This window comes from Vicugna pacos, unplaced genomic scaffold (genome assembly GCF_048564905.1).
Source record: "Vicugna pacos unplaced genomic scaffold, VicPac4 scaffold_18, whole genome shotgun sequence".
In the NCBI taxonomy this organism is placed as follows: domain Eukaryota; kingdom Metazoa; phylum Chordata; class Mammalia; order Artiodactyla; family Camelidae; genus Vicugna; species Vicugna pacos.
The window spans coordinates 8,827,746-8,846,008 of NW_027328739.1; the positions used below are offsets into that span (position 1 = coordinate 8,827,746).

The 18,263-nt window shown below is 44.5% G+C and overlaps 1 protein-coding gene across 1 annotated transcript in view; it reads right to left on the reverse strand.

Moving 5' to 3' along the window:
• Positions 1–16,923, reverse strand: part of LOC140692880 (uncharacterized) — a 69,959-nt gene extending 53,036 nt beyond the window's left edge. The window contains 5 exon segments of the mRNA XM_072957099.1: positions 2,320–3,496; positions 10,493–10,585; positions 11,690–11,804; positions 15,425–15,513; positions 16,445–16,923. Coding sequence (XP_072813200.1) covers positions 2,320–3,496; positions 10,493–10,585; positions 11,690–11,804; positions 15,425–15,513; positions 16,445–16,481 — 1,511 coding nt within the window. The 5' untranslated portion in view covers positions 16,482–16,923.
• Positions 16,924–18,263: the final 1,340 nt, after the last annotated feature.

The following is an 18,263-nucleotide window of genomic DNA, read 5'->3' on the forward strand; positions in this document are numbered from 1 at the left end:
ATAATTCAGTTTGCCAGGTTCTTCATCACATGATTTAATCCTCTACAACCCTGTGAGAGGAATGATCTATTCCCATTTTACAGATAAGGAAACTGAGGCAGAGAAAGAGTAAGCACATAATTGCCAAGTGGAGGTGGTGGAACTCAAACCCATTGATCTTACTGCATAAGTCAAATGTTGGCCCTTGGATGATGAATTTCTTCTCACTCGAGCATGTGGCATATTGAGAAATAGCCAGTGTTTTAGGCTCTTGAGGACGTACAACCTCTGCTGCTGTAGCACAAAAACAGCCAAACACAATGTGTGAATGATGATGTAATAATGTAAACATTATTTACAGAGACAGGCAGTGGCAAAGGCCTGGTCTGGGGCCAAGGGCCCTGCTCATCAGTTCCCTCTCAAGGAGGTGAAAGGGTCAGCTCCTCTGCCTTTACTTTGTTCCCAGGTAGACCAGTCTCCTACCCTGACTTCAGAGCTGGGCCCCCTTCAACGTGGTTTTTTTTTTTTAAAAGAATTATTTCCAAAACCTCTTTCCAGTCCTTTCCATTCCATTTCCTACTGTTTTCTTTGCTTTCCATCACTGCTGGGTTTATACTTGAGCTTGACGTCTACTACCACCACTTCTTCACAGTCTATTCCTCTACTTCTCCCCAGTAATAGAACTCAGGCCTGCAGAGGGGGTTATAGGAATCAATGACGATGAAAAAGACGGTCTCTGCGCTTCCCTGAGGAAGCATGATAGTTCTGGTGAACCAGTCCCACGAGGCTGCGTAACCGCCGCGTCCAGAGCTGAAAAGCTGGCGGCTGTTTTGAAAAATCAAGATTATACTATTAAACTTTGGTAAAATTTTCTAACTTACAAAAAAAGAAGTAAAGGAGATCATGTGGAGGGGGCAAGAGCACAGTCTGGCTGCTGAATGTTCAAAACACGATAGGATTTAGGAGAGAAAGAAGAAACCTGTAACTAACTACTGTTTCCTCTCCATCTTTTCTACAATCTTTCCACACAATATAGCAGAAAAAACCCTGACGTGTGTAAAGTGTTTTGCTAAATATTTATTTGAACTTTTGCTTCTGTGTTTCTGATCCCACCACACGGGTCTTTGGTCACCCACGTAACTGATGCCAATAGACCACTGTGGCTTCGAGCCTCTGCTACCTTCCTGGGGGCTCTGGGGTACAGCTACGGCCAACAACGTACAGAGGACAGCCACCAAAACTGGGAAGGCGTGAGGCCCGAGAGACGGCGACTTCTTCACGGCGGGGAGCTGCCTGTCCTCCAGCAGTCACTGTCCCATGTGCCGCGTTCCATACGTGACACGAAGGTGTGTCCTTGTGCCTCACGGCTGCCTCAGCTCTTCTCGACGGGGGCCCTAGGGATAACAACACACCAGACCCGTCAACTTTTCAGACTCCCAGCATCCCGGGGGCTTTTTCTCAAAGTGGCACAGCGGAGTTTACAGAGAACAGAGTAAGCTAAGGACATGAAATCTCCCTAATACTGATTGTAGAAAATTCACCCCATGCCAGAGGTGAGAGAAGGGGGACTTGATCAAAAACGACAGTTAAGACTCCGGCCCATCCTCTGCCTCGGGGTCACTTCCAAGCAAGTGTAAAGTGAAGCCGCACACGGCAGAGGGACGACAGGGACCTAAGTCTGCGACCAGCACAAACCATGGGAACATGATTAGAGCCCACGTTTTATGTCCGTCAAATGGTATAGTAGCCTGCAGGGCTGGGGAGGGAATCCAAAGCACATTCCAACCGCTGAATCTTTTGGTTTTTGTAGCTCGTGGAAAAGAAAGGACACTCTTCCTGTGTCTAGGTCTCCACTTGGGACCAAAGGGGAACAACTCTGCGTCTTCCCGATGACAAGAGTGTGAGCCTAACCGACCGAGTGATGTCCTTCAAAGTGAGATGCCGTGGCAGGCATGGGTGTGGCCAAGACGGGGCCCTGGGTTTCACAGGATGTACTGCTACCCAGTTCCAGGGATTTACTGAATTTCCACAGAAGGGTACGTTGGGGGCTGCAGGGGTTGGGTGAGAGATCAACATTTGAGATTTCTAGCTGGAAGAGTTCAGAATGATCAAATCAACGGATATAAGACACAGGCTGTTCATGGCTCAAAACTATGTATTACGCAAATAGAGACAGACACCACAGAACTGGTCCTCAAGTTGCATCTACACGTCTTCTACCTAAACACTCAGGGATCGAACACAGAGACAAGACCAACTTACATTTTCTCACATTCAGGAACTTCTCAGGGCTACCCTTCAGTGTGAATCCTCTGATGTCTGATGAGGGATGAGCTGCACTTAAAGCTTTTCCCACACTCACTGCATCTGTAGGGTTTCTCTCCACTGTGAGTTCTCTGGTGTTGAATAAGAGCTGACAAATGAATGAAGGCTTTTCCGCATTCATTACATTTGTACGGCTTCTTTCCAATGTAGATTCTTTGATGTTTGGCAAAATTTGAGCTCCGGCTGAAGGTTTTCCCACACTCATTACACTCGTAGGGTTTCTCTCCAGTATGGATTCTCTGATGCTGAACAAGATGTGTGCTCTGGCTAAAGGTTTTCCCACATTCGCTGCATTCATATGGTTTTTCCCCGGTGTGAACTCTCTGATGCTTAGTAAGGGAAGAGCAATGGCTGAAGGCTTTCCCACACTCCTGACACTTGTAGGGTTTCTCTCCCGTGTGAGTTCTTTAATGTTTGATGAGAGCTGACAAATGGATGAAGGCTTTGTCACACTCGTTGCATTCGTACGGCTTCACCCCTGTGTGGATTAACTGGTGCTGCACGAAATGGGTGCTTCGATTGAAGCCTTTCCCACACTCGCTGCACTCGTAAGGCCTCTCTCCAACGTGAATCCTCTGATGTATCGCGAGGGATGAGCTTTCCGTGAAGGCCTTCTTGCATTCACTGCACTCGAAAAGGATTCTCGTGTGAGTCCTCTGATGTTTGGTTAAGTTGGCCCTGTGGCTGAAAGACTTGCCACACTCACCGCAGCTGTAGGGCTTCTCCCCGGTGTGGACCCTCTGGTGTCTAACGAGCACCGAGTGGTAAGTGAAGAGCTCACCACAGTCGTTACACTTATGAGGCTTTTTCTCTTTATAGGTCCTCTGCTTTTTCATTAGGGTTGATTTCTGTTTCATTCTTTTTTCAAGGGTATGAAAGGCATAGGATCCTTTGGGAACTCTGTCTTGAGGGAGGAGGACTGACTTCTGCCCGAAGTTTTTCCAGTAAACATCACGCTCACGAGCCCTCTCTTCGGAGAGTGAATTCACGTGGGAGAGCATTTCTCTCAAGTGTCTCTCCTGATCTCCTTGCTGGTTCTCTACCCAGTTTTCACACTCGAGAGCTGTTTCCAAGTCGGAGTCATAGACGCTACTCCTTGTCAGCCTGTCTATTACTGCAACCTGGCATGACTCCTCTTTGGAAAAATCTTGCACTGAAGTGGAATCTTTGCTCTCGGGTCTAGTCTCCAAGTCTGAAAGAAATTGGAAACGCAAATTTCCTTCATTTTCTGAGTTCAACAAAAGGGCAGTTCTGTAATGGATAAGAGTTAATGAAGGTGAAAAGCATAACTTCGACGGGTAGTGGATTTGACTCTTGTAAGATGATTTGCAAAGAGAAGCAGATGGAGGGAGACACATGCACAGTATATGCAAAGATCAGAAGAGCTTATCCAGGAGTCAGAACAGGGGAAGGATGATCAGAAAGACAGGAGGAGGGACGCAGATGAAGCACCATGTCACCAGGTGGACAGGAAGTAAGTTCCTAGATCAGGACGGGGAGGAACAAGCTCTCATAGAAGACCCAGTGCTGTGGTAAATACCCCAGCGGCTATCACCTTAGTGTAGAGTGCAACTTCGACTTCTAAGTTTCCAGTCAACCAACTCTACTCCAAATATGCGTTCCATTTAGTTTAACCTTCCCTAACAATACTTTCATAATATGTCCCTGTTCAAAAATCTCCTATGAGCTCCCAAAGGCACAATGGCAAATGTATTAAACTATGCATGTACAAGGTTATTACTCATTACAACACCGAGGTAGCAAAAGACTGGTAACATCGCAAATATCCTAGTATAGAGAACTGATTAAACTGTGGTGTATGCACACAACGGAGTACGTGCAACTTAAAAAAATAGGAGAATGACCTCTACATATCGCTATGATGCGATCTTCAGGAGATATTAAATAAACTTAAAAAACACAGCAAGCTGCAAAGGAAAGCGTATAGTTTACTATCTTTTGTGCAGGGAAAAAAGGGGGAGGGAAACAAATACACAGACATATTTGGTTCTATCTTCCAAAACCAAAGACGGACAAATGAAATACTAATAAAAATGGTCACCTATGGAGAACAGAGGAGACAGGACAGGGAGGGAAGCTAACTTCTCTGAATATATCTGATATCAAGCTATCAGAAATTTTATATCCAATATGAAGCTACTTTATAAAACTAAAATAACTTCAAGAATGTGGTTCAAAAGAAGACATAAATAGACCAGGGAAATAGAAGAGCAATTTCAGAAATAAAGCCAAATCTATATAGGAATTAGGGACAATACAAAGGTGGTATTTCAGTCAGTGAACTAGAGATAATTTGTTTTACCAATACTTGGTGCTCTGATTTAGAAAATTAAGTTAGACCTGCCCCTCATTCCATATAGCCAAATGAACTCTGTTCATTCATCTACTCTCCCACCCATTTATTCAACGATGACCTCCTGAATGTCTGTCCTACACGACGCTAGTGCTAGGCACTGCGGGAAAACACACACACACAGCCCCTATGTGCACGAGGGGAGAGGAAATTTAGTCTAACACTTACAAATACACGTAAGAGTGCACCTGCAGTAAGTGCTAAGAAATAAAAGGTGAACGATGCTGTGAAAGAACATAGAGGGGTGAGGGGAGGCTTCCCTGAGGAGGTAAATCATGGAGCTGCCATCAAAGTGGAGTTGGGGTTCAGGTGGGGGTCCCAGGTAATGGGAACAAAAGCAGGAGGTGAGCGTTCCAGGTGGAGGGGATGATATGTACCGAAGCCCCAAGGTGAGGGGGACATTCAAGAAAAGCACAGCAGCTGAGAGCACGGGCTCCATGATCAGAATGCATGAGTTCCACCCCAGCTCTGCCACTCCCTCGCCGTTGTGACCTGGGGCAATTCACTCTGACTCTACTTCAGTTTCCTCATCTGTAAGACAGGGCAACGACACTACCTACTTCATGAGGAATGAAAACAGTACCTACCTGAATGAGCAGTAAATGAGAATATTTACAAAACACTTAAAAACAATGACACAGCACAGGCCCTATGTAAGTGCTTGCTGAATCACGAGAACATGAACTGAGATAAGCTAGCGCTGGTGCACGGAGGCAGCGGTCTCACAGCGCGGTCTGCGGGCCCCTGGGAGGCTGTAGCTTCAAAACTACTTTCAGAACAATGCTTAGATGTTATTTGCCTTTTTTGCTGTCTTGACATTTGCACTGATGTTGCAAAAGTAATGGTGGTAAAACTGCCCACAATTTCTGTACAAATTAGGATAAGACACCAAATATACTAGGAGTTGTTCCATTTTTCCCCACCAGGTACTCAGTTAAAAAAAAAAAACAAAAAGCCAGTTTCATGGAAAAATGTCTGAGGAAACAACAGGAAACATTATTAATATAATAAAATTAATTTATTAAATTTCAAACCTTGACCACATGACCTTTGAATATTCTGGATGATGGACCAGGAAATATTCATAAAGCAAGTCTGCTCATATCAAAGTAGGATGGTTGTCTTGAGGAAAACCACTTGTGTGATGGTTTGAGAGCTGAACTAGCCACTTTTTCCACGGACCACCATTTTTACTAGAAAGAATGACTGACCAACTGTTATCTTTGTTGGATATTTGGTGTGTATTTTCTCAAAGCTGACAAAAGAATGTGCCTTCTTGCAGAAATTAGAATTTTAGAAAACTTTTATCTACCACTGAGAACTTGATAGCTTCCTAAAACTTTCTTTTCTGATACCGTCAGTGGTGATACAGAAAATTGTGTGTGTGTGTTTTTTTTAAAACGTGATGTGTCAATATTTGGAAGATCTGCATAACTCAATGAACCAGTATTTTACAAAAGATCAACAGATTTTAATGTAAGAGTATGAAAAACTCATGGATACGGTTTCAGGTGCACACTGGATCTGATCTGTAAGAAACTAACACTTGCCTAGTCTTGGTGTGGTGTCAGGAGACTAGCCAAAATCATCTGAAAAGGCTATAAAAATACTCCCCCCTTTTCCAATTAAATATTGGTGTGAGGCTGGATTTTCTTCATACAGGTCAATGAAAACGCCACATCACAAGAAACTGCGTCAGAAGCGGGTGAGAATACAGCTGTCTCCCACCGAGCCATCCATCAGAGACACTTGCAAAACTGCAGAAAGGGGCCCTTCTTTTCAGTACCCTTTTTTTTGTTGTTGGAGAAAAGTTGTTTTTTATTAGAATTGTGTTGTGTTAACACGTAATGGGTTTCTAATTGTTGTTTAAAAATTAAATATCCGGTAGTTTAAAATCTTTCTCACTTTTAATTTCTAATATAGTGACTATTGGTACATACAACACACACAAACAGTAGCTCTTCAGGGTCCTCAATGATTTTGGGAGTTAAATTACGTCCTGCGATGCTAAAACCATTAAGAGTTGCTAAGAAAGGGTATAAAAATGGAGGGAGAGTAGGTATGAGATAATGCTGGAATAATGAGTAAAGGACAGATTTTTGCAAGGTGGTGTAGGCCTCAAAGATTTTGGCTGTTATCCTAAGAGCAATGAGAAGCCACTGACATGTAAGCAAAAGGGTGATAGCATCTGACCTGTATTTTGAAAACATCACTCACTGCGATATAAAGAATGGAGCTTAGGGACGAGGGTATGGCTCAGCGGTAGAGCGCCTGCCTAGCGTGCAGGAGGTTCGGGTTCAATCCCCAGTACCTCCATCAGAAAATAAATAAGCCTAATTACCTGCCCCTCAACAAAATTTTTAAAAAAGTAAATTAAAAAAAAAAGGGAGTTTATGGGGGTAAAGGTGGAATCAGGGAGATTATCACAGGAGTCCAGGCAAAGGAAAGGGAGATGGAGGGATGTTAACAGTGAAGAAATATTTAGACCTTGAGCAGATGAACACAGTGATGAACTGGATAAAGGAGGGAGGGGCAGTTGAAGGACTGTCCATAGATTTCTGGCTTATGCAGTCTGATAAGGTGGTGAGTGTCATTAAGACAATTACTAGAAAAAGATCCTGTTGGGAGGATGGAGAATGTGGGCATATATCTGGCATTCAGTTTTAAATATGCTGAGAACAGGAGCCCCAAGGGGAGATCTGGGGTGGAAACACCGACCTGGGATTCACCCAGGGAGAGAGGGTAATTGGGTTGTGGGAGTGGACGAGTCGCCCAAGGAGGAGGCAGAGGCTGCACACAGCTGGCCAGCTGGACTAACTGACCCTCAGGTATGTCTTGTCTGGCCCACACTGTTTATACAATTTTTGAGACCAATTGCCAACACTTAAAAATAGCAAGATTTCACACAGAAATTCAAATTTTGAGCTTCTTAAAAAAAAAACTGGAAGCATGCAGAGTGATGACCAATTAGAGCAGAGGCTGCCAACTACTGCCCACTACCCAGGTCTAAATAAAGTTTTATTGGAACACAGCCACGCTCCCCACAGAGCCCACAGGACTTACTACCTCCGCTTCCTGTGGCTGCCAGCCTAGAGCAGGAGGGACCCCTTTCCGTCGAGGCATGTGCTATTCCAGCTTCCGAGGCCCCCCCGACCCCCTCCACCCCAGTCCTGTTACCTCCTGACCCGGGCAGCCACTCAAGGCCATGGTTCCAGGTACTGAGGGGAGGGGGATTCCAACCAAACCTTGAGTAGCTCAAATATTTAATGGTTCAGAAGAGACAGCCAAGCAGATAGAACCAGAGAAGTAAGAGGCAATTCCAAACGGATTAAAGGTTTAAAAGGGGGAAAGAAAATGAAAGGACAAAAGAAGAGAACAGAAGCAAGTATTTTTGTAATTGCGGCATGAGAAAGGACTTTCTAAGTGCTAACAAAAGACAGGAAACACAAGATTGTGATACATTAAGTCTGTATGTTAAGAAGCACAGCCAGATGGAAAGGCAAAAACTACAAGGCACATCTGTAACATAAAGATTAACGACCTCATATATGACGAGTTATTGTAGATCACTAAGAAAATGACAGTATTTCCCACAAAAAAAAGAAGGGTGGTGAACACGCAAGTCACGAAACAGACAGGTCTCCAAGGGGAAACACATCTCTGTCCACAGGGGCGGATGTAATAACTCTGTATTCAAAAGGACAAGAAGATTTAAAAAACAGAATATTAAGGGAAGATTTTCTTTATGAGAGACACATACTACAAAGTGTAGTAATTACAACAATAGGTTATCACAGCACAGACAGCCACGTAACCAGGGACTCCAGAAATAGACCCAAGTATGCATGGGACCTGGGTTTACCTAAGAGTTAGCACAAATCAGTGATGAAAGATACATTTTCAATAAATGACATTGGACTATTGGCTTTAAGTAGGAAAAACAGATAAAATTAGTTCCCTATTTCACATCATATACAAAAAAAAATACTATCTTTAAAACAAAGCTCAAGCATTTTAGATTAAAGTACAGATTATCTTCCTGACATTTGAATAAGGAAGACAATTCACAAAAAGCAAAAACTATTAAAAAAAAGATAAATCTTCTAACATTAAAAATGTTAAATTATGCTTGTATAATACACCATAAAATAAAATAAGCCACAGACTAAGAGAACCAATTTTTTCTCACTGATTTGTAATGGTACCTTTGCCATCTATTAGTATTTAAAATATATAAAGAACTCTAAGAAATCAAGAAAAAGATGTGAATGGCCCACTTTCTAAAGCATGCAAAGGGTAACTGCAGGTAATTTATAAAAGAGGAAATGTGAATAGCTAACACAGGAAATACTCAAACCCACTCATAACCAGAGAAATGTAAATTAAAAAAACATGAAACATCATTTCATATCCATCAGACTGACAAAAATTACTACATCTAAGAGCATCAATTATTGGCCAGGATTGTGGTGGGGCCTTGGCTGATCATGTGATACTTCAAGGTCCAGTGCTGCGTATTCTGGTTATCTACCCTAACCCAGCTCTCAAGGTGAACGTAAGGAGTCAGTAAAAGGATGATCATTGCAATTCTTTTACTAATTAATGTCAAAGAAGTGAAAATAAACTTCACAGTTTACTCACACAACTGGACTTCTTTCATAGTAGTTAAAGTGCATAAACACAAATTATATGTGTTAATAGAGATTAATATCAAAATACAATGTGAGGGTTAAAAAATTGGGTTGTAAAAGAAAAAGTACACTGTATGTACATATTGTTTTTGGCGTGTGTGTGTCTACACACACACAGACATTAGAATGACTCACACCAACTGCACCAACCAGTTATTTCCAGGGGGAAAGAGAATGTAAGAACTCTAAATCTGTAACCTTTTTTTATTTCTTAAAAACTGGAAAACACCAGACATTTATAAGAATGGCTAAAATGTAGAAGACAATCAAGTGCTGGTGACGATGCAGAATAAGGGGAACCCACCCACTCCTCCCACCTGCTAGTGGGAACGTGGTTGGTACAGTGACTCTGGAAATCTGTTTGGTGAGATTTACCAGAAGTGAACAGCACCTGCCCCGATCCAACAATCCTACTCATACGCACGTGTCCGACAGACGGGCGTGCCTGCGTCCACCGAGGGATGTGGGAAACAGCGCACACAGCAGCGCTACTCAGACAGCCCAAACCCGGAGACGCCCGCGAGCCACCACGGGAGAAGGGATAAACAAGCGGGCAGGGTGACACGATGGAAGACTGGACGACACTGAGAATGGGCAGACTGCAGCCACACGCAACAGCACGGACGGATGTCACATCAACATTCCGGGAAGGAGGCCAGACACATGAGCACGCACAACGTGACTGTCTAACTAATAAAGGTCAAGAACAGGTAAAACTGATCTGGTGTCAGAAGTTAAGCAAATCTTGGAAGGAGGGAGGTAACTTAAAGGGGCCACAGAGATTCTTTCTGGGGTGCTGGGAAGTTTGTTTCTTGATCTGGGTGATAGTTTCATGAATGTGTTCAATTTGTGAAAATTCACAGAACCGTACATCTATTTCACATTACAAAAAAGGGTGAAAAAAGAGAAAAGGCAAAAGGAAGCAAACATTAGCATGTGTTTGATCTGGTGTTATTTCCTTGACCTTCGTATGTATTTAAAACGCGACATAATTTAACATAAGACATTTAGAAAATAAAAGCACGTCGGCACTCCTAGCGTTCTCTCTCAGGCACTGAGAAGCGCCACTTCCTCAGTGTCCCGCAGGGCTCTTCCTCTTGAAGCCCCCGTCTACCTGACTCACCTGAACAGCTGCTTTTGGGTGCTTTTCTCTCAAGCACCAAGGGATCTTTTCCATTCTCCAAATCGTAGTGCTCAGCTTTGGAAACTGGAAGCCCTGCTCATTAAAAAGAAAGGGAGAGAGAAAAAAAAGGGACTTAGCTATGTGTGATGGGCACCAAGGTCGATCCTAGAGCGCAGCCCCACGCCCTGGAGCTACAGAGAAGACAGGCTGTTACAGGAACACCTGGGACGAGGGAGGGCAGGCCTCTGAGTGAAGCTTCAAACAGGTGCGGCCAGAGTCTGGGCCTGGTAACGAAGTCTACATGCACTTGAATAGACAAATCTTTGCACCTGTAGAAATAGAAGAGACTTTCTCTTTATTTCTTTATTGCAGGAGTTCCAGCGAGACCTTGCAGGTTAGACCTCAGCTTGGACTGAGGAAGGAGTTGGGCAAAGGGGGACTTCAGTGGCACCACCACGTGGCCGGGACTGTGGAATCCAGTGGTTGTCTTCTGATGGTTTTCCTTTCTTCCTTCTTAGTTACTGGAACCAATGCTCGTAGGGAATGTATTACATGAGGTTTGGGAGGAGCCAACTTCGCTCCCTCCACCCCTCATGTAAACACGTACATGTACCTGCACATGTGCTATGCACGTGCGCATGCCCACATGCACAAGCACGCACGTACACACACACACGTGGGCAAAGGATCCAAACTGGCCAGAGCATACTTCACCTCCCCGATTCAAGTAATTGTTTCACTGATGGACACATGGCCCAATTTCCTGAATCTCCAGAACAGAAGCACTAGCTTTTTTGCCTCAGTGCTCTAACTGGAAGAATCATGGAATCCCAGAGCGGCCAGGGGCCATCTAGCCATCCGGGGAGATCCTAAGATAAAGCCAACAAGGGGCAAAGCCAAGCCATGTGACTGAAAAATAAATAAACAAAAGAGATTCCTGACAGTATCCCTGGGTCCCTTTTCAACTAGTGTAAGTCTGGTTTCTGCCACTCAAATCCAAAGACTCCTGACCCAAAGCAAGCACAGGCATTTCACCAAGAACCTAGAGCAGAAAGAGATTTCCTCTGGGCCCAAAGGGATCAACACGTTCCGACCCCCGGATGCCAGAGTGAAGGTTCTGCTCAGCTACTTCACTTTCAATAAAGTGCTGATGCCCTCCCCAGCGTGTTGCAGGTCGCGGGGAGAGCCCGTCCTTACACAGTGAGACCAGGCTCCTGTAGTTCTCCAGCATCACGTCCCTGTGTGCCGGGTCCAGCCTCCCCCACTCCTCTGGGGTAAAGTCCATGGCCACGTCCTTGAACGTCACAGGTGCCTAGGACACAAAACATGCTTTTGTTCACAGTCTCTCACTCAGTCATCTTCCTCTCACCCCCTTGTTTCTGTTGGCCCTGGAGCAGAGGCACAGATAAATTCAAACAGGAGAAATGACTGTGATAAATGACAAGCATCCGAACATGTTCAGATTCTGAACATTCTGCGTAAAGTCACTGGGTATCAATTATGTGCCATATCCACTGTCAACATGACAACTGTAAGAAGGAAGAGCAGGGTTTCTCCATGGAGAGACTGCAATTTTTCTGGGGAATAAAGACTTAAAACATGAACCACTGAGTCAACAATGTAGTCTGGCAAAGTAAGCAAAATGTAGGTGGAGGGGAAAAAAGGCATGCATGAATAATTCTCCTTGTGAGTCCTCAAGAAAAATCAATCTCTACAGAACCTGTGACTGGAGAAGTCATGGAATGAACAGACTGACAGCAGGCATCTCTGGTGAAGCGCGGAATCAGGTCAAGGCACAGAGCATTAAATCGGAAAATGACAGCAACAAATTAATTAAGGGTACAGATAGACCAAATAAATGTTTACATGTAAATACCACAGAATTAAGTTTATATAACAGAAAAAGTACAAAAACTATATGGACATAGATACATGTCAGCACTGAATGCTTCTCTTTCCATAAAGCCAAAGAGAATGGGAACAACATTCCAGGTTGTTGAAATAAATATACACCAAATGCTACAGCTGGATAGAAAACATCTTCTATTTAAATATTCATGAAGCATTTGCAAAAGTGACAAAGTAAATGTTAATAAATTCTAAAACAGAAATGGAACAGAGCAGTAACTGATACTGAAAAAATATATCAAAATTTCAAAATAATAATGAAATAAAATACAAAAATCAAAGCCAAATGGCTGAAATTGTACTCAAAGGAAATGTTTCCATTTCATTAAAAAAAATGTCATTAAATGAACAAAGCATACAAGTCAAATTAGAGAAAGAACCTAACAACTAAGGAAAGCAGAAAGAATTATAGGATAAAAACAGAAATTAAGGGGAAGAAAAATAAGAAACTATGACACCTGGGAAATCTGAATAAGAGCAGTAGGTTATAGCACTGTGCCAATGATAACTTCCTGATTTGGGGGAAAAATAATAAAGCGAGGTAAAATGCTAAATTTTGAAGAATTTGGAGAGCATATGAGAAATCTTTCTACCATTTGCTACATTTCTATAAGTCTAAAATTATTTCAAAGTAAAGTTTCCAAAAATGGAAATAATCTGAGACTTAAAAAATAAGAAATATCCTTGTAAAATAACATAAAATGTAAAAATCAGTAAGTAGCAACTAAGTAGACAAGATATTATGAGAAAAAATGACTTTGATCCTACAAGCTGCATATCTAGAACTAAACCGACACTCAGTGGGAATCAGCTTCCAAATCATCAAAAAAAATAGAATAACAAAAATGCAAGCTACTGCACAAAAGGCTGAAAAAAATACAAAAGAATAAACAAAGCATAATAAGCAGAATTATAAAAATCACATGACAGGAAAAATGTGAAACATACACGGAATCATATTAATGTGAATAAATTAATTTCCCTTATAAAAAGGTTTCTTAAAATAGCCACGTCCTCTTTATGGAAAGGAGACCCAAACAAAATCTCCAAAGTTGGGGCTGGGGGAATGGAAGGAAATACAGTATACCACATGTCTAAATACAGTAGTACAAACTCAACAAAAACATGTGGAAAAATATACACCCAACTGTCATCCTCAGTAGGCAGAGGGGACTGAATTTGGGGAGGTAAGTATGAGTAATACACTTTTATATTTATAGGTGTCTATGCCATTTACCCGGTTACAATGAGAAAGAATTAAAACTTTAATATTTTTAAAAATCTAGTAAGTAAAAGATAAATAGCCCAGGCAAATTCGAGTAAGAAAAAAGTTGGAATATTAGCAAAAACAAAATCTAATGCAATGCAAAAAGGACAGTTTTAAAAATTTCCGTAAAAGGTTTAACCCATCCTGAAGCTGTGACAAGTCTTTAATCTAATATCAAAGTGCTGAAATGCATAAAGCATTCCCCCTTCTTCTGGGACCTGCACCCTGATTTTCCTGGGGCTGCTGCGCCTGGCCGCCTTTAGTCCACACAGTTCAGGGAGCACTAACTCCATCTCTGACCCATGGGTGGGATGTGCATGTGTCTGTGCAGGTTATTTCCCTACTCTGATCATTACACCCAGATTCAGCCAACAATGGTCCAAGAACGGGGCTAATGCCTGTTAAAGAGCTAACCTCAGGACTTCTGAAATGACCAGGAGCGAAGATGCCCTTTCTCCCTGATCTTCAGTATCGGAAGATGTGAGCCTAAATTTGTCTGGGGCCAGCCTGCACTAGGAGAAGAGCCTGCTTGAGAACAAAACCCACAGGGAGAAAAGGAAAGGTCCGTGAGACGGGGAGAACAGGTTGTTAGGTTGCTGCTGGAGCTCAGTTTTAGCCAGACCTGTAGTTTTCAGTTATATTAGTCCATAAATACCTCCTTAAAATTTTATTTTATTTTATTTTATTATTTTTGGGGGAGGGCAGGTAATTGGGTTTGTTTGTTTATTTATTTATTTTTAATGGAGGTACTGGGGATTGAGTCCAGGACCTCATGCATGCTAAGTACATGCTCTACCACTGAGCTACACCCTTTCCCAGTAAATACCTCTTTTTGCTTAAGCTAGTCTGAGTTGAGTTTTCATCAGCTGCAGCTTAAAGCTTCCTGACTAATAAAGTCTTCAATATTAACATATGGCCTTCGAGAACCCAGTGGAGGCACATAAGTACAGAAGCATCCTGAGAAACCACTCTTACAAACAGCAGCAATGTGCAATGTCTACTTTTTACACTTTCGGTTAAACTGTAGCGAAGAGAGAGGCCAGCTGAGGAATCTTTGGGTTGTGGTATGACACACATCACAGGGAGCTCTTGCCTCCTACCCAGCTTCATTTAATAAAAATCTTCAGACATACAAAAAGTGGAAAGATGGATGTACTAATCACCCACAGACTACAACTACTGCTTCAATTCAACAAGCCTTAATACTTGCCCTGGGGGAAGGGGGAGTTTGCAAAGTAAAGCTGCAATCTGGTAACAGTCCACCTCTTAAATACTTCAGCACTCATCATCTCAGAGGGCTGGATTCTAGCTCTTTAAATTAAGCCTTGCCTAGGCTTCCTTTTCCAACATTTCTTTGAACCACCTGAGCACTGAGTATGTTCATAATTCACTCCAGTACTTAAGGCACTTTCTTAAACTCCTACTTAACAGTCATGTGCATGCTGTTTCCCCAACCGAAAAATAAATTCTAAGGGGTATGAACCACACTGTCTTTTAAATTAGTTTCCCAAGATACCAAGCACAGAAACTAGCTTCCATGCCTGTTTAGTGACAGTAAACACTAGATGGAGAAGGTACCAAGAGGAAGTAGAAAACATTTTCCACTGAGTCCATTATTCACTTGCGTGGTCTCTTAGCAGCAGAACTCAGCTCTGTAGGTGGGCTCCAGCAGAAACAGAAGCTCTGCATCAGAAAGCAGGGAGCACGCCTGTACTCCAGAAATGAGGTGTTTCAATAATCAGCAGAGACTCTCTCACCTGGGACCTGGCTGTGAGGTGCAGAGCTGCCACTTCTTCCTCTTCTGTGCTCTTCTCTTGGGAGAATGGAGACTCCTGGGAAGACAGAGCTAAGGGCAAGAAAGCAGTAATGATGGGGCTTGGATCTATCTTGTGACTCAGATTTACACATTTAAAATTCCCGCCATCACACTAATGGTGCTCCCTACAAACACTGCGACTGCAAGGAGCCTGAAACAACCCAGGATCATGGAGAACGTCCAGGAGTGTTGCTACCTGGGGCTTAAATTCATCCAGTTGCCAGAATCATAACACATCCTGGAAGACGACACTCTCTGGTCTGGACATTTTTTTTCTGAGCTTAATTTACATTAAATTAAAACGGGAAAAACAGGCTCAATGATTCTGAAAAAAATCACCCTGCATGCTTAGTTCCAATGTAGGTTGCTGGATCCCAGCCACAGATAATTATCATTAGTTGAGCCTGGGGTACAATCTAGAAATCTAACAAGCCCAGGTCGGGGCAGGGTGTGGATTCTGGTGCAGGAGGTCACAGACCAAACTTCCAGAAAGGCTGGTCTAGGACAGCCTGTGTCAGTCAGGGACTCCTCTGTCTGTTTTCTCCTATGGAAAACAAAAATATCTGCTCTACTGAAACCATAGGGTTATTGTGCAAAGGGGAATAACAGGTGGAAGATACTTTTGCCAACCAAAAAGCTAAATTCTCAGACCCACTGACAAAGGTTAAGATGGTTATAATCACCCGGGAGGAGAAAGGTGTGAGGAAAAGTGAGGCTATGCTCAAGTCTCGGAAGCTAACGTTTCGCTTACATTTTGGGGTGGCTTTGGAGGGCCCACTGTGCACCCAGCCGGTGTGGAAAGGGAGGTGATCCCACACTAAGCCCTCCACTCTCTCTGAGAGCCCGGCCATCCCCAGACAAAGACGGCAGCGCTCTGCCCAGAGCCCTCTCCACCGACTCCCGCACAGGAGGCAGAACCTGGTCCGGCCCACAGCTCAAGTTCGGCACCAGCACCTCTCACCTCTCTTCCCGGGCATTTCGGCCACATCTGTCTCCATGGTGACCACCTCCTCCTGGCCCCCCCCGGGCAGAAGAGTGGAAAGCCCCGAGGCCTGGTGGTCCTCCTTCCTGCCTCCCCTCTGCGGGCTCCTCCGAAAGGCTTCGCTCCGGTCCCGAGCTTGAACCTGGAAACCCGGGACAGCACCCCTGAGGCCGGGTGCTCACACGCCTGGCGCTGCCGCTCGGAGCTGCTCGGGGACCGGGCGGCGGGAGAAGCCGGCGTCGGGACTGCAGCCTAGGGGCGGGCGCGCAGACGCAGCCCCCGGCCCGCGCCCGCCCACCGCCCGGACTCGGACCCGCGCCCCTCGGGGCCTCGGGGGTGGGGCTCGTGTCTGCCCTCGACGCCCCTTCCTCCAGCGCGCACTCCAGCCCGGCTCGGCGCGGACTGACGCCCCGGGGCCGCCGCCGAGGCCGAGCGCAAGCAGTCGCACCGGAGCAACAACTCACCTCCCACCGCGGGCCTGACAAAGGCTGCCAACTTCTCGGGCCAGCGGACCCACGCATGCGCAAGAGCGGGGGCACGGCTGGCGGGCCGCGTCCGGCTCGGAACTACGTTTCCCAGAAGCCCCCGGGCGTGGCCCGACTCCGCTCCTCAGCAGGTGGGAGCGCGAGTGGCGCGCCTCGGAGACTCGGGGGAGCCGCGGTCTCCGTCCCTCTCGGAGGAGCGGTCGCTTCGCTTGTGCGGGGTCCCGCGGACAAGCGAGAGCGCGAGCCGCGGAACCGCGTCTTTGTCGGCCCCGCGCTTGGTCGGCACGTGGGGCTGTGAGGCGTCCTACTCAGATCACTCCAGTGTAAGAGTTACAGCACACGGCTTTCCTCGTATCCTTGCCCTCCCCAAACTCATCCTTTGCCTTCAAACAATGTGAGAGGCGTGCTGTGCAAACCGATGTTCATGCGGCCGCAGACTACCGGTGACACTGAAGATTCACGTGCGAGACAGGTGAGTTGAAGAAGATTCAACCAGTTGCAACACATCTGAGCAACAGGTTCTCTGCAAACGTAAAACTGAAATTTATCAAGAGATACTCTCTCAAGGGAACAAGGTTAATCTAATTCTGTTTTGGACAAACGTACCCACTTCAAACAGTATGTTTAAACCGCCCCCTTGTCTCAGTGAATGATGTCATTGTCCACAAACGCATTCGTAAAGCCAGAGCTGGAGTATCCTCAACCCTCACTGTCCATTTATCATCTAATCCTATTCATTGTATTTCTTGAAAAACTCTCCAATTTGTCCTTCTTTCTCTTTTCGTATCAGCATCACCTTAGTTCTAGCCACCAACATTTCACTAGGATTACGGAACCAGCCTCTTAACTGATTTCCCAGACTCAGATTTTCTTTCCCTCCAATTACCCCCCACATTTCTGGCCGGCAATCATTCTAAAGCAAGAATGAGATGTCACTTTACCGTTTAAAACTCTTCAATGGTTTTCACACACTTTGGGAAAAGACGATTTTTAGTTTCCAAAAGAAAGCACCCCTTATGCAGTTCCCATTATCCTATGTGGTATGCACACATTTGTGTAACCCCCTCCCTCCCCTGGAGTGTGGGTAGGACCTGTGACTTACTTTTAACCAGTAGAACACAACAAAGATGACATGATTCTAATGCTTGTTTTGATAGAAAAGTCCTCCTTGCTGACATTGAGGAAGCAAGTATGATGTTGGGAAGACCCAGATGACAAGTAACTGTCAGTCAACAAGAACCTAACCCCTGCCAACAAGCCCCAGGTGCTTGGCAGTGGATCATTCCTAGTGGAGTTTTCCTTCACATGAGAAC